At 40.0% G+C, this 16,238-nt stretch overlaps 1 protein-coding gene across 2 annotated transcripts in view; it reads left to right on the plus strand.

The window, feature by feature from the left end:
- The window catches only part of LOC126248542 (DNA-directed RNA polymerase I subunit RPA1), a 346,647-nt gene that overhangs the window by 276,235 nt on the left and 54,174 nt on the right, over positions 1-16,238 (plus strand). For both annotated transcript variants that reach the window (XM_049949615.1, XM_049949606.1), the window contains exons 28-29: positions 12,979-13,125; positions 14,698-14,856. In XM_049949615.1, the coding sequence (XP_049805572.1) occupies positions 12,979-13,125; positions 14,698-14,856 (306 nt within the window). The remainder of the gene's footprint in view (positions 1-12,978; positions 13,126-14,697; positions 14,857-16,238) is intronic.

Consider the following 16,238-nt stretch of genomic DNA (forward strand, 5'->3'; position numbering starts at 1 on the left):
CAACCAGGACCACTTGGTTGAGCTTTAACCTTATATTCTTTGCCCATTTTGATAGTGAACACAAGGCTGAATTGAAATTCTCGATAGATGTCTTCAAATGTATTGGTTTTGTCCTTAGTTTCAACTGGATGTCATCAGCATACCTGTGTCTGAAGTAGGACAAGGACATAATTGCTGACACATCATTGGCATACGTACATACATACATAAGCCGCAAGCCATCATATGGTGCTTGGCGGATGGTGCCTTATACCACTACTATTTATTCTCTTTCTTGTTCCAGCTGCAAATAGGGATGGGGAAAATTAACTGTTCTTATGCCACCATATGAACTGTAATTTGTCTTATCTTCATAACCCTTCTGCAAAACATGCATTGGCAGCAGTAGAATTGTTCTGCGGTCAACTTCATTTTGCTGCTTTTGTAAATTTTCTCAATAGTGTTTCATGGAAAGAATGCCGTCTACCCCCTGTGGATTGAATTCTGGAGTCACTTCTGTAGTACTTGTGTCTTGAACGAACCTACCAGTAACAAGTATAACAGCATGCCTACGAACTGCTTTGATGTCTTCCTTTCATCCAACCTAGCAGGAATACCAAACACTCGCACAGTACACAAAAGTGTTCTACATGCAGTCTCCTTTATAAATGAGCTAAAACTCCCTAATATTCTCTCAATAAATTGAAGTCAACTATTTGTCTTCCCTTCTACCATCGCCGGCCGCGGTGGCCGAGCTGTTCTAGGCGCTTCAGTCCGGAACCGCGCGGCTGCTACGGTCACAGGTTCGAATCCTGCCTCTGGCATGGATGTGTGTGATGTCCTTGTAGTTCTAAGTTCTAGGGGACTGATGACCTCAGATGTTAAATCCCGTAGTGCTCAGAGCCATTTGAACCCTTCTACCATCCTCATATGCTGGTTCCATTTCATATCGCTTTTCTTCGCTACTACCTCTCCTTTAACTTTTCTCGACCATCCCGATTCCAACCAAACCTTTCCTTCCTGAGTCTCCAATGTTTTTTCCTATTTTTTCTCTTTCTGCATTTTTGGCTACAACAACTTTCATTTTCTTTTGTTGTATGTAATTTTTCTCCCTTGGTGGATGAGTCCGCTACATACCTTTTTAAATTGTAAACAGTGTGCAGTGTTAACCTTCGTCCTTACACTCTGTCTTTAACAACTGAAGCAATGGAAAGTTGAATTTATTTCACCTCAAATGGTCCTTTATACAGACTGAAAAATTTCTTAATTCGCCTTCCCATTTCCTCTCTTTCCTTATGAAGTCTAAAAATTCTCAGCAATAGTCATTCTCCTACATGATATCTTGGAATTCCTGAGTTCTCTTTACATTTCTTGTGGTAATCTATTGCCCATTTTTAAGGTTTTTCAGTAATTGTGTCTGTCCTTTCATTTTCCTTAACCTCCCTTACTTCTTGCCACTTCATCATTTTGAGAGTTGGTTCTCCTTCAATACTTCCTTTTCTTTTGTAACTAGTTCATTTGTCAGACAACAAAATTGTTGTTTTTCCACATTTCCCAGCTGCTTTATCCACACACTATCCTCACAATTTACTACATTTGTTAAATCTCACATTATTTCTGTTTAAGTTAGGCTGTGTCATAGCTATGCTGACACCTCATCTTTTACCTGTTGTAGCTCATTCACTTCATTGTGGAATGTAACTTCTCACCTGCTTATAAAGAACCCTAATATTGGTTTCACCTGATAATGTCCTTACCTAATTTTCTTTCAACAAGCAGAGGCCAAATAGAAAATTGATTCCCAATTTTGGTAAAATGTACATAGCTTTTTTGAAACACAAATCTTTTTTGAAACACACATCTTGTATTTGAAACTCAACATCCGCCATCTCCCATACATATTCTCTCTATTTCCTGTGATACCTCCATTTATGACTCCCTTCACAGGCAACATTATTTCCTCACATAGGTCTTTGTAGATAAAGTGTCACTGCCAGTGTCAGTAAAAGACCAATAGCAGCTTCTTGAACATGATCTCCTACTGTAGGATGAGAAAGACTCTTTGTTTTATTTCCTTCTCCTGCATTAACATTTCTCTTATATGCTGTTCTTCTTGGCAACAGATAAAAGCAGATTGTAAAACCCTTTCCTCCTGAGATTCTATTTAAGCTATAATTGCCCTTTCACTGATTGCTACCCTGAATGGTCACTGCTGTTCTCTGTACTCTGGTGATGTCGTGTTTCTTTGATTACTATCATTTTATCTTCTATATTGTTACCTCCCAGTGACCGGACATGTTCTGTTATTATGTTAGTGAGATGCCTCTTGCTCTCTCACCTCCATTTCCTTCCTTGCATGTTTTAAACACCATCTTTAGAATGTTGGACAATTTGTCTATGATGCACATTACACACTTCACCCCTTTTATTATTAGGTCTAAATGGTCTTCTTCCTCCATTACTAAATCCATTTGATTATCATAACTCTCACCGAATGTATTTAAGTTTGGTTAAATGTGCTTCATGTATCTTCTTGTCTAAGAACTTAGTGTGGGTTATACGCCATTTTATAAAGTTTCGGTATCCTTCTGAAGAACCTGTATTAACCCTTGATCTCAACAACTGTAACCGCAGTCTTTTCTGTGCACCTTTCAGACTGACTGTAGAACTCAAACCAGTCCATATTTAACCAAACTTGTGGAAGTGCATTGCCCTCCATGTGGTTAGTTACAAAATGTATCTTCTCCTTATCATCTCAAACTTTTGGTAAAACCTTGGAAAGTTCGTAAAAATAATACTGGCTTGGTTTTGCCATAAGGATCAAACTTTGGAAATTTTTGTGGCATTCATTTGTCCATGGCCAGCATCAACTTTTCCCTCCAATTACTACAGTCTCCTTGGTTTATCTCACTGTGGTCTGCATTCTTAACCCTCGAGCAGGCATACCTTTTTTCATAACACAAGCGAGCACGGTGCACTTTATACACATATAAAGAACAACAGTCCTTACGTTACAAAGGTAAACATTAATGAAGAAAATTGCAAATAAATCTTAATTTAATTTAATGAAAATAAAGTAAACTAACACCATATGAGCTAAATCACTGTTTAGTCAAACAATAATAAAATCAACCTTTCATTGTATCTTCCTGTTGCCACACTCAAGTGTTATCCCACAGTAATGACCCACTTGAAGCATTAAACAGCACAGTTGCATCAGGTCACTGCCAACCACTTATAACACAACTCATTACCATGTCTGGTGATGCAATAATGTAGGAATAGGTATGAGCTTGCAGCTGTAAAATGACAGTGGAATGGTACAAAACATTGTTATTTGTGAGTGGCACACTTTATACACAAGTGCACCTGCTCGAGAATTAAAGACGCTACAAGATGGTATTGCTATTTTCTCTTTTATAATCCTTCTCACTCCCACAAATTTACTTCTATTGTCTGGTACCTTCTATTGTGTTGGGGCATGGCCACTGCTAATTGGCTCCTTTTGTTGCCTTTTTAAATCTTGTAATGGTTCAACACTAACACTATCAACTGACAGGTCACACTCTCTTTTACTTTTTTACAACCCACCTACTAATGGCAGTTATGTCTGTGACCACCTTTTTGTTTAATGATTCTGGTCTATTGTGGACACACTGACTTTCATGTTTCACTGATGTTACCTCTTGCTCAGATACTTCGGACATGGTTTGCAATTTACAAATCTCATTAGTGCTCTGTTGCTCTTTTACTATAAGCTCTGGAGCAGAAGCATTCAATGATTTTGCTTCCTTCTCTACCATATCAATCTTTAACCAGCTGACTGTCAAGCTGAGATTAACTACTTTTGGTATTAATCTCATCCATAAAACTTTTGAATCAATTTAAATCTTCTACTCCTTTCTTTTCTCTAAATTCTCTTAGCTAAGGTACAAAAATTTTTACAGTAGTTATTCACGCAGAAATAAGCAAGTAGCCTCCTTAATCTACTAAACATTCTTCTAGGATATGGACAAATCCAATTCTACTGATTATTGTGTCTTAAAACCAATCATGCACAAATTGCAATGCTTGAATATAATTCTTTGAAATAACCTCCATCCTGGATACTAACAACTGAGTAACTGTTCAAGCATTACAGTACTATCCACAAACCACGTAGTGTTCACATGGTTGTCAGTTATTCAGATAAGCACTGTAACGACTCATGCTCATGTAGGTGAAGTTTGCAGCTTATTTACCCAGTCCTCATACTTGTTTTGTTCCATCATGGTATTTTCTAGACTTTCTCCAAAGAATCACCATGAACAGGTCAGTCCATCTACAAGTGCATGGTACAATTTGATATGATTTCCTTTCCTTGTTTGATAATCTTATTTCAGTTGTAAAAGCTTTAAAATGGGAAATCAGGGTAGTATTGTTGCTTATAACTGTTAGTCCCTAATGTTAATTAATAGTGAGATAGTTGAGTGGAAATATTTCTCTCCAGCTATGTTAGTAAGAAGCGGTAGTTGTCCTGAGGTGATAGGTCCTGACTGTACAGGTGCCAATATTTCAGAGCCCCCTTGTAAAGACTTACAAATGACAGTGCCAATTTAATATTGTAGAAGTTGTCATCTGTAGTCAATCACTGGCAAAAAGAATTAAAAAAAAAAATGAAATGGTATGTCAGCTTCAGGTCAGAGTGTCATTTGAGTAATAGTACTATTTATGTTTTTTTGATTGGATTTATTCAGTTGCACAAAAGGAAACATACTGTCAATGAAATAATTTTTCCTGCAATTATAACGTGCAATGTTTTTAACAAGGCTTGAATTTTCCTTGTACTTGTTAACAATGTCAGTGGAAAAAATAAAACCTGTGCACTTTCACGGTGTAATTCTTCACAGTGACCTAACTCAAATTTTATCTCAAAATGATATTACTGCAAACGAACCTCAGAAACTTAATTTCTACTCAACTCATTACATTTTACTCTGACAGCATAAAAAGCTTTCTACAGCAGAAAGATGTTTAATTTGAAAAGAAACAATTCTGTTCAACTACATCTTTTATATTTTTCTCCACTAGAACATAGTTATTATAATTACTTACTGGTACCTTTTTATATAACATTAAATGAGAGAGTCTGGTTTCAGTTGCGTGAGACTGAAGTCGTCTGTGGGTTGCATTTGCTTGAGTGTGTGGGTGTCTGTGTATTGTTCATGAAGGTCTTAATGGGCGAAACTATCATTGCGAGAGTCTTTTTGTTGTGCCTATCTGAGACTCAGCATCTCCGCTATATGGTGAGTAGCAACTTTCCTTCTCATAACATTGTTCGATTTCATCCAGGGCTTTCCATTGTTTGTGAAATGAGAGAGTCAATGACATAGCCGAACATTTTATTGTCTTTTGCACTCAACTTTAATTTATTCTTCCTTCATTAACAAATATGAAAAGCTTCTCATAAGAAGTCCACTCTCTGTTATTTTTTATACAGTCTTTTCTTTTCCTTTTCACTGAATGATGATCTCCAAAGATAATTTTATTTTTAACAAGGTACAGATTTTATTTCTTTTCTCTCTTTTCATTTATATTGCTGCTTAACATTGCCAGACAATTACTGCTATCTGTCAGCCAGTAGCTACACTCTGTCAACCCAGGTTACTCTCACAGTTGCGAGTTTTGCCAAGAGAGAACCTGAATATCAAATATGGTCATGTGAGGCGCAGAGGCTAAACCATAACTTGTTGGCATGAAAAATCAAAAAATAATTTTGTGAGGAAACAATGGCAGAACCTCACAAGTCATTCAGTGATCAGAATTTCCTTACCAATAGTGTTATCAGCAAACAGTTGCAGATTGCTGCTTACCCTGTCCATCAGATTGTTCATGTGTGCACTTCCCAGGGACACTACTGGTGATACTCTTTTTTCTGATGAACACTTTCCACCAAGGACAATATACTGGGTTCTACCACTTAAGAAGTCTTTGAGCCACATATCTGGGGACCTAATATGTATGCATGGACTTTTGTTAACAGTGCAATGAAGCACCATGTCAAACACTTTCCGGAAATGTAGAAATGTGGAATCTGCCTGGTGCCCTTCATCTGTGGTTTGGAGGATATCATGAGAAATGGATGAGCTGAGTTTCACATGAAAGAAGCTTCTTAACTCCATGATGATTTGTGGACAGAAACTTCCTGTCTATGGAAATTTATTGTATTTGAACTCTGAATATGTTCAAGAATTTTCTCTGACCAATGGTAAGGACAACATACAAGTGGCCAGTGAAACCTTGCACTCTGGCCTGTGTAGTAATTAGTTTTAACAGGGGTCACAGCCGACAGGTTGTGCATTCAACTGCTATCATACTAGCAGGCCAAGTGGTCTCTAGTGGTCTAATCAAGCACAGACTTCATGTGCTAACTATAAAGTGGTGCACACACAAATTTGGTAATTGCAACACTATGCTCCTGTCCATTTCTTCTGTTGTTGACATTGGATGTTGAGTCATCAACTGAGTTTTTGAACAGAAGTGATGAATGCAGATCAGGGAATATATTAGAGCTAATATATTCCCTGACCTGCATTCATCACTTCTTTTCAACAACTCAGTTGATGACTCAACATCCAACATCTGCTAAATATGCCACACTATGTGTTAATGGTTTCTCATGGTGCACAATGTCAGCTATGTTTTGTATCTTGGATATGTACATGTATATGACAACTGGTCCATAGGACCAGAAATATTTATTTTCGCCAATGACATGTCACAGACAGGTCAGATATATTTTAACATTTCAACAAGCACTTCAGAATCATGATTATGTACAATAAACGAACAGTTAAGAGTCAGTGATGGAAATTTCTTGTAAAAAAATTCTGTATGACTGTGGTTCCCACAAAGGAAAGTCATTAGTTATAACAGTGGGCTGGGCCAGCAGACTGCACACACAACTGCTGCTGTACTAGCAGGCCGGGTGGCCTCTAGTGGCTGTATCAAGCACAGATTTCATGTGCAAACTATGAATTGGCGCGCACACAAATTTGGCACTTATAGCACCCTTATTATGTGTGTCACCTGTGCTTTTTTCCAATCGCTTGGTATTTTGAACTGGGTGAGAGATTCGTGATAAATGAAAGCTAATTGAAGGGCCAATGCCATGTAGTACTCTCTGTAAAACTGTATTGGGATTCCATCCAGATCAGCAACTTCTTTATTTTCAACTCTTCCGGTTGCTTCTGTATGCCAGTCATGCTTGTTATAATGTCCTCTGTATGGGAGTCCTGTGGTGGTTGGAGAATGGTACGTTTATACGATCCTCCTGTGTAAAGATTCACACAATTTTTGTTGTACATATCGTGACTCAGCATCTCCACTATATGGTGAGTAGCAACTTTCCTTCTCTAATATTGTTAAATTCCAGCCTGGATTTTCCGTTGTTTGATTCCTCCTGTGTAAATAATTTCTTAAACGTGAAATGTAAAACTTCAGCTTTCATCTTGCTATCCTGTATTGCCACACCAGACCAGTCAATGAATGATGGAAAAGAACCTGTGATTTGCTTAGTGATTTTATGTAGGACCAGAATTTTATCAGGTTCTCAGAAAAATCTTTTGCTAAGGTGTGGCACTGGAAGTTGTTGTTCGCTTGACACATTGATATTTTTAAAGGCACATGAATTTCTACTAACTTTTGCCTGTCATCATTTGTGCATTCTTCTTTGAACCAAGAATGCTATTAAAGTGAGTCCTTTTCATCCTTAATTCACATACTCAGCACAAACTTCTCCAGAGTATTATTTACAGTCATTTTGAACTTTACCGAAAAGTCCTCTACTTCCATCATATTGTAACTAAATGTTGTCCATTTATTGTCTAAGCCTGATGCTGACAATTGTGTATCTGCTCTTCCTAACATAAATACTCACTTAGCTTTCTTAATGGATACATTAACTTTAGTCTCTCGTATTTCATGATCACTAATCCCTGTTTTACTCTGACACTGTCAGTAAGGTCAGGCGTGTTTTAAGCCCCAAGGTCTAAAATATTTCCATTACATGTGGGCTGTCAAACTTGTTGCTTAACACCGTTAATGGAAAACATGTTCAAAACCACTTCACAAGACTTACTGACTGTGCCACCTGCAGTGTATCTGTAGACTTCCCAGTCTGTACTCGTTAGGGTAAAATCACCTCCAATTACTATTGCACGATCTGGGTATTTGCATGCCAGCAAATTTAGACTTCCTTTCAATGATTCAGTGGTAAAAATTTCCAGTAATTAACTTTAATTCATCTAAGCTTGTTACTCACATCCAGATACTTCAGAGTTACACTCAGTTTTGACCTCAATAGACTCTATATTTTTGCTGACTGCATTGAACACTTCCCCCTCTTATGACATCTAATCTGGCATTCCAATATACGTTCGATGATAATTCTGGGGGATGCATTGTACTACCTGTCTACAACGAGACTTCATTGTGATATACATGATGCATTACTGGCAAGACATCTGGTACGAGTAAAACCATTGCACTGCACTTGGTGAGAAATGTAGGCTGTTATGTTTGGCAAGTAAAATGTTAAAAGTCAACAGCATCAAAGGCTTTACTGAAGTCTAAAGCTGCATTCACAGATGCCATCGCCAGAGGTCGCCCAATAAAATCGGCCAACAGCTTGGTCACAGTGCGTCCGATCCCCTTCATCAGTTTTTGGTAAAGTTAAGGAGGTTAGGTTGGAATCTGTTCTATGTATGAAGTAGGATTGATTTTAACCTCCTAGGGTGGGATGTATACCATGATGACTGTGTCCTTGGAGACAAATGCTGCTTTGCGGCTTATGCTATTAAAAAGGTGACGAATGCATGGAAATAAACTATATCTTCCTTGAAAAGAATGTGATTAGTACTGTTCATCCTGTCCTATTGAAATAACTATCCAAATTCCACAAATATGCGAGATGAGAGAGAAACATTCTATAACATACAATCTCAAACATAGCTGACATTCATCAACAGCATGTAAGTTTTAGTGAATGATAAAAACTGCCAGTCGGTTGCACAAATTTTGTTGCATTGCTGGTTGGAGGGCCCTGCCCACATTGCTCCAAAAGGCCTCAATTGGGGGAAAATCTGGCAACCTTCTGGCACAGAGACAAGCAGTAGAAACTCTTGCTTTGTGCTGCCATGCATCATCTTGCTGAAATGTAAGCCAAGGAGGGCTATCCATAAAGAACAACAAAACGGGATGTAGAATACTGTCAACATACTGCTGTGCTGTAATGTTGTCATGGATAACAACCATAGAGGTCCTGTTGTGAAATGAAATGGCACCCAACCATCATCCCTGTATGTCAAGCTGTGTGGTGGGTGACAGTCAGATTGGTATTCCACCATTGTCCAGGGCATCTCCAGACACATCTTTGCTTGTCAACTGTGCTCAGTTCCAAGTTGGGCTTATCATCGAAGACAATTCTACTCCAGTTAATGAGATTACAGGCCAAAGACATATCTGCAGATGCCCTGGACAGTGGTGAGATACCAACCTTACTGTCATTCACTAAACAGACTGACTACAGGTCACGAAGCAGTCTTTAAGATGAAGAACGTCTTGCTGGTCAGTGTGCTCAGCAACATGGTGGTGGTCCAGTTGTTATTTGGCCACAGTTTGTTGGAGGCCATTCATGTGGACAGACAGCTTATTGGTTGTCATGCCCATGTAGAATGCAGCACAGTGGTTGCTACTTAGCTTGTAGATCACATGACTGGTTTCAAAGGTAGCCCTGCCTTTGATGGAATAGATGATGATTGTTACAGGACCGGAGTAGGTGGTGGTGGGAGGATGTATGGGACAGGTTTTGCATCTAGATCTATTACAGGGATGTGAGCCATGAGGCAAGGGGTTGGGAGCAGGGGTTGTGTAGGGATGAGAGCAGTATAGGGATGGACAAGTATATTGTGTAGGTTCAGTGGGCAGCAGAATACCACTGTGTGTGGGGGGGAAGATAGTGGGTAGAACATTTCTCATTTCAGGACACGTCGAAAGGTAGTCAAAACAGTGGCGGAGAATGTAATTTAGTTGCTCCAGTCCTGGGTGGTATGAGTTAACAAGTGGAATGCTCCTCTGTGGCTGGACAGAGGGACTTCGGGAGATGGTGGGTGTCTGGAAAGATAAGGCATGGGAGATCCGTTTTTGTACAAGGCTGGGGGAGGGGGGTTAATTACAGTCTCTAAAGGCCTCAGTTAGACCCTGGGCGCATTTTGAAAGGGACCGTTCGTCACTGCAGATGTGATTGCCACAGTTTTCTAGGCTGTATCTCTTACCCCATCAAAGGCAGGGCTACCTGTGAAACAAGTCATGTGATGTACAAGCTAAGCTGCAACCACTGTGCTGCGTTCTATGTGGGCATGACAACCAACACGCTGTCTGTCTGCAGGAATAGCCACCGACAAACTGTGGCCAAAAAACAACACTGCCCAAAACGATTTTCTTCATTTCAGTGACTGCTTCACAGCGTGTGCCATCTGGATCCTTCCCACAGACACCAGCTTTTCTGAACAGCACAGGTGGAAACTCTCCTGACAATATATCTTATGTTCCCGTTACCCTCCTGACCTCAACCTTCATTGGTCTTTGGCCTTACCCACCTAGCTCCTTCCCTGTTCCCGATCCAGCACTACACAGCTCTCTGTTCCACCAACGTGCTCAGTCTTTTACTTCTCTCCTTTGTTGCTACCCCACCCTCCTCCCAACCTCTCTCCCCAGCCCTCTGACTGCCCTCCTGACTGCACCTAGCTTCCCTACCCTCTCTCCACCTCATCTCCATATGCTCCCGCAGCAGCACTGTACCTTGCCCCATCCTTGCCCTCCCCTACCCCACCCCAGCCTCTTCCTTATCCCCACCCAGTTGCCTCTCCCATCATGCACTGCTATTTGTAGTCTGGCTTTAGCTGCAAGAGACTTTGGTCACGTGTGTTTGAGTTGCGTGTGTGTGTGTGTGTGTGTGTGTGTGTGTGTGTGTGTGTGTGTGTGTAGTCTATTTTTGACAGAGGCCTTGTTGGCCAAAAGCTTTTTGTGAGAGTCTTTTTGTTGTCATTATGTGCGCTCAGCATCTCCGAAAAAAGGTGAGTAGCAACTATCCTTTCCATCATATTGTTACATTCCATCCTCGATTTTCCATTATCAGATTTAGGTTTTCCCTTATTTTCCTATATCACTCCAGGCAAATGCCAGGATGGTTCCTTTGAAAGGGCAAAGCCGGTTTCCTTCCCTATTCTTGCCACAATCCAAGCTTGTGCTCCATCTCGAATGATTTCACGGGATGTTACACCTGATGTTTCTTCCTTCCTTCCTTTGGTCCCACTGTGAGTGCAGCTTAAGAAGCATAAGATAGTCGCATCTATCTATCCATGCAAGTGCCTTCACATATGCACAATTGCCAGGCAGAGCAGCTCCTGATGTCATACTCAAAATAAAGTGCTAATGTGACACCAAACACTAGACAAAAGATTCTAAAATATATATAACAGCCTAACTGTTTAATAACGCCCCCAGATGTCAGGTAAACTAGGCACCCAAGCTAGCACACATCATATACTTACCGCCAACTTGCTTTATCTTCTAATGACATTCAAAAGACTGCTCATTGATCCAAGCCAATATTAGCAATTCAGTGGTAGCACGCCCATGTTCCAAATTCAAATCCTGCACTTTGTTCAAGATGGCTCTGTCTGGGTTGTGAAGCTCCTCATCTTTTTCGAAATAATATAAAATAAGATGGGGTACACTTCACCCCCAAGACCCATCCCATTCTGTAGTACACAAAAAGACCTTCAAGATTGTTGTAAAACAATTGAGAGTATTAATGTTGAGAAGATTCCTATGCTCACTTTGGTTTTTGATATCTAACACATCGTCATTAAGTGTTTTATCTTTCACAGAATAAATTACATGACTGAGGAATTGTTCAGTGGCAAATGACTACATTTCAAACAAATACATGCCCCTTGTCACCTCTTCCCATCACCAGTCACGTACAGGCAGTTGCTGTCATAGTACACACATCTACCAGGCAACAGTGTGTTTCCTGTCTTCCAACAAACACAGCCCAAGATCACAAAGCTCTCGTGCTGAATATCTCTCTCTCTCTCTCTCTTCCCCCCCCCCCCCCCTTCCTTCACCCACTCCTCCAATTCTTTGATTAGTTTCTTCTGTATTGAGATGAAGCCCTTTTCAATTATGTCTTCACTACCCACCTATCTGAAAGAACGGTTATTGGAAATGGTAGCCACCAAGGTATATCCTTGGCAAAGAGTTTCATCTTCAGTAAAATGGTTGTCTTTAATGAAATATTATGCAAGTGACTTGCTGTTGTACACAGATATAATCTGATAAGTTGTTCTTTTGTTTTCTTCAATGCAGTTTTAATTGAGGTCATCAGTATAGAGGTATTGGTTCAATATCGCTTTCATAGGACTATTACAGTATTGCTTTCATAGCCACAGGTAAACACAGACTCATCCTTTTTGACTGCCATGCTGTGGGAATGATCAGCATCTGGTGGAATTACTGTAAACTTGATGACAAAATCTGACAAAAGAAACATAGTAGCTCTGAAGTAAACAATTATCAACTGCCCTACTCTGTCTTCAATTGAAAAGGAGGGAGGAATTCCTTAAGGTTCTGGTAAAATAATAAGTCAGTTTGCCAATAATCCTACAGTGACTTATACTGATGTAGGGATGTAGTTTCTGAGTGGGGATATCTGCTCAAGTCTATGGCAACTTTTTAACAATAGTTCCACTATATTACATGATTGACTGGGCATTATTCTTCTGAGCACTTTACAATCATGTGCAAAATGGATATGTATGGATCAGTACATTACACTTATGAGTTGAGAAGTTCATGGAAATAGATGAACTTTGTAACTGAAAATAAATAATAGGTTACAAATGGAAAAAAATATCCTATTATATTTATAAATTTGAGAACTGCATTTATTTCCAGGTCAAGGAGTCAAAAACCACCCCCAATTTTAAAATCGATTCTGCAAGTATTGAACAGAGACGAGCATCTGTCATTGGAGCAAATAGTTTTGTTATGGATTACACATTTGACACTGTGCAGGAATCATGGTGTGAACTAAAATTTGGGGTATGTCTTGTAGCTTTTTATTCTTATAATAAATGTCCGCATTAAAATTTTTCTTTTTTGTGACTGCTTAATAGTAGTGAAAATAATTGAAAGTAATAGAATTTATTAATATTTATAATGTCTTCTTCCCTTTGAGGTTCATTTCACAAATACAGTTCTCCATTATTTGTTATTCTGATCTCTCTTAAATGTTTTGACCTTGAAACACTTGATTCTTGAAATTTTATCTCCGTCTTTCTGTATTGTTTCTTCCCTTAAAATTTTTTTTTCCATATCTTGTTTATATTGGTGGAGAGAAAAATTTTGCTTTTGGTAGAGAGCCATCGATCGATGTAGAAATAATTTTAGATAAGTCCCATGGATGTGTGTTAAGACATTTCATGTTCATGTTGTATACTAATGACCTGGCAGAAAATATTAACAGTAAACCTTGATACAATTTCAGAGTGGTTAAAGATTCTCAGTTTGCATTAAATGTCCAGAAATGTAAAACTGTACTCTTTACAAAGTGCAAAAATGTAGTACCCTGTGACTACAATAATGCTGAGCTACAGCCAGAACCAGTTAATTGCTATAGATAGCTGGATGTAATAATTTGGGTAGTATGAAATGGAATGTCTGCATAGGGTCCAGATCAAGCAGATGGCATACTTGGGTCACACTACAAGGGATATTGCTAGTAAAACGTGCTTGTGGCCTATACTAGAATATTACTGAAGCATGCGTGACCCACGCTATATAGATCTAACAGATGATGATGAATGTGTATAAAGGAGGTAAGCACACATGATCACATGTTTGCAGAAACACTGCAGACCCAAACTGACAGGCAGTTGAAGATAATGTCACCTGTCTCTCAGGTCACTCTAGCAGGAACTGTGAAGACAATGAGACTCATCTACAGTAAGCACAGGAGTGTTTAAGCAGTCATTCTTCCCACTCTCAATAAACAAATGGGACAAGAAGAAGCCATGAAACATGGTACCATGGGAAGTGCCCCCTACCATGCACATCACAGTGTTTTACATAATATGGCTTTAGATGTAGATATTGTAAAATTCAGAGGCTGTTGTTTAGTGTGAAACTACCAAACATATTCTGTGCTTGAAAATAGATAATGTAAAAATACATTCCATTATTTTGTTTCCTTGGACTCCATTTGTTTTGTATTTTGAGTTTTGAAAATTTAAAATTGTGATTACCCTTTTTGTAATCATTGTCTTACCTTTTATACAAATTGATATTAAATGCGCGTTTGAACATGGTACAATGACATTTCCATTTCTGATGATTAATTGTAATGGTATAATTTGTGGTATTTGTGAAGTTTTGTATTGGTTTGGTCAGTTGTAAGAGTATGATTATCATGAAAGGTGAAGGCCATTCATCTTAAAACTTTTTCGAACGTATTATGTGATACTTAGCTTTGATACTATTATTAACTTAGCCATGTTAATGGGGATAAAGCTCCATGTCTGTGGATTGAATTAGGCTCTTTGCTATATTTCTTCAAGTAATTGACACTAGTAGTTACCTCTATAGTGGTTTTGACTCCTGTCTGATAATTTTCAGATTCCATTAAGTATCAAGAGAGTTAATTTATCAAACATTTTGAAAACAGAGGCCCCAAAGGCTGTTGTGTGGGAAGTTCCAAATATCAAACGGGCATTTACGTTTGTTGCTCCAGACACACAGAAGCTGATACTAAAGACAGATGGAATGAACATAGAAGTAAGCCACCATACTTTATTAATTTGGATTAATGTTGTCATTACATAAGCATTCAGAATAAAAGTTTTATTTTAGCTGTTTATTTAAAAGATGATTTTGTTTCTGTAAATATGTTTTAACTAGCAACCCATTAATGCTTTGCAGTTGCTAAATATGTATGAGCACTGGATATATGTCATAATCTTGTTCTCCCCCCCCCCTCCCCCCATCCCCTTGTCCATCTCCACATTTCCCCTCCTCTTTGGTCCCTCCCCTCTTTCCTTCCCCCTCTTTGTCCTCCTCCTCACCCCTCTCTCGTTCTCCATCTCTTCCTCCTCCTCCTCTGTCTCCTCCTCCTTCCCCCACTCTATGTCCTTTTCTTCCACCACCCCATGCCCATCTCCTCTTCCCTATCTCTATCACCTTGAGCCTTGTGTTTATTGTTATTGCGAGAAAAACCTCAATTGTGAAATGAGTTAATAAATCAGTAGGGATCATTGGTATACTGGGTGTGAGAGACTTGTCCTGGTACTGGTTCTGTGAGGATAGTAGCTTCAATTACAGTATTTCTCATAGTTTTGATTCTACAAGTAGGAAGTATTATAAATTTTCATATGATTCAGATTCTGTAGTAGTATTGCAAGTATTCATAAGCCGATAAGCCGAAAATACACTCCTGGAAATGGAAAAAAGAACACATTGACACCGGTGTGTCAGACCCACCATACTTGCTCCGGACACTGCGAGAGGGCTGTACAAGCAATGATCACACGCACGGCACAGCGGACACACCAGGAACCGCGGTGTTGGCCGTCGAATGGCGCTAGCTGCGCAGCATTTGTGCACCGCCGCCGTCAGTGTCAGCCAGTTTGCCGTGGCATACGGAGCTCCATCGCAGTCTTTAACACTGGTAGCATGCCGCGACAGCGTGGACGTGAACCGTACGTGCAGTTGACGGACTTTGAGCGAGGGCGTATAGTGGGCATGCGGGAGGCCGGGTGGACGTACCGCCTAATTGCTCAACACGTGGGGCGTGAGGTCTCCACAGTACATCGATGTTGTCGCCAGTGGTCGGCGGAAGGTGCACGTGCCCTTCGACCTGGGACCGGACCGCAGCGACGCACGGATGCATGCCAAGACCGTAGGATCCTACGCAGTGCCGTAGGGGACCGCACCGCCACTTCCCAGCAAATTAGGGACACTGTTGCTCCTGGGGTATCGGCGAGGACCATTCGCAACCGTCTCCATGAAGCTGGGCTACGGTCCCGCACACCGTTAGGCCGTCTTCCGCTCACGCCCCAACATCGTGCAGCCCGCCTCCAGTGGTGTCGCGACAGGCGTGAATGGAGGGACGAATGGAGACGTGTCGTCTTCAGCGATGAGAGTCGCTTCTGCCTTGGTGC

Source organism: Schistocerca nitens, chromosome 1 (assembly GCF_023898315.1).
Source record: "Schistocerca nitens isolate TAMUIC-IGC-003100 chromosome 1, iqSchNite1.1, whole genome shotgun sequence".
NCBI lineage: Eukaryota > Metazoa > Arthropoda > Insecta > Orthoptera > Acrididae > Schistocerca > Schistocerca nitens.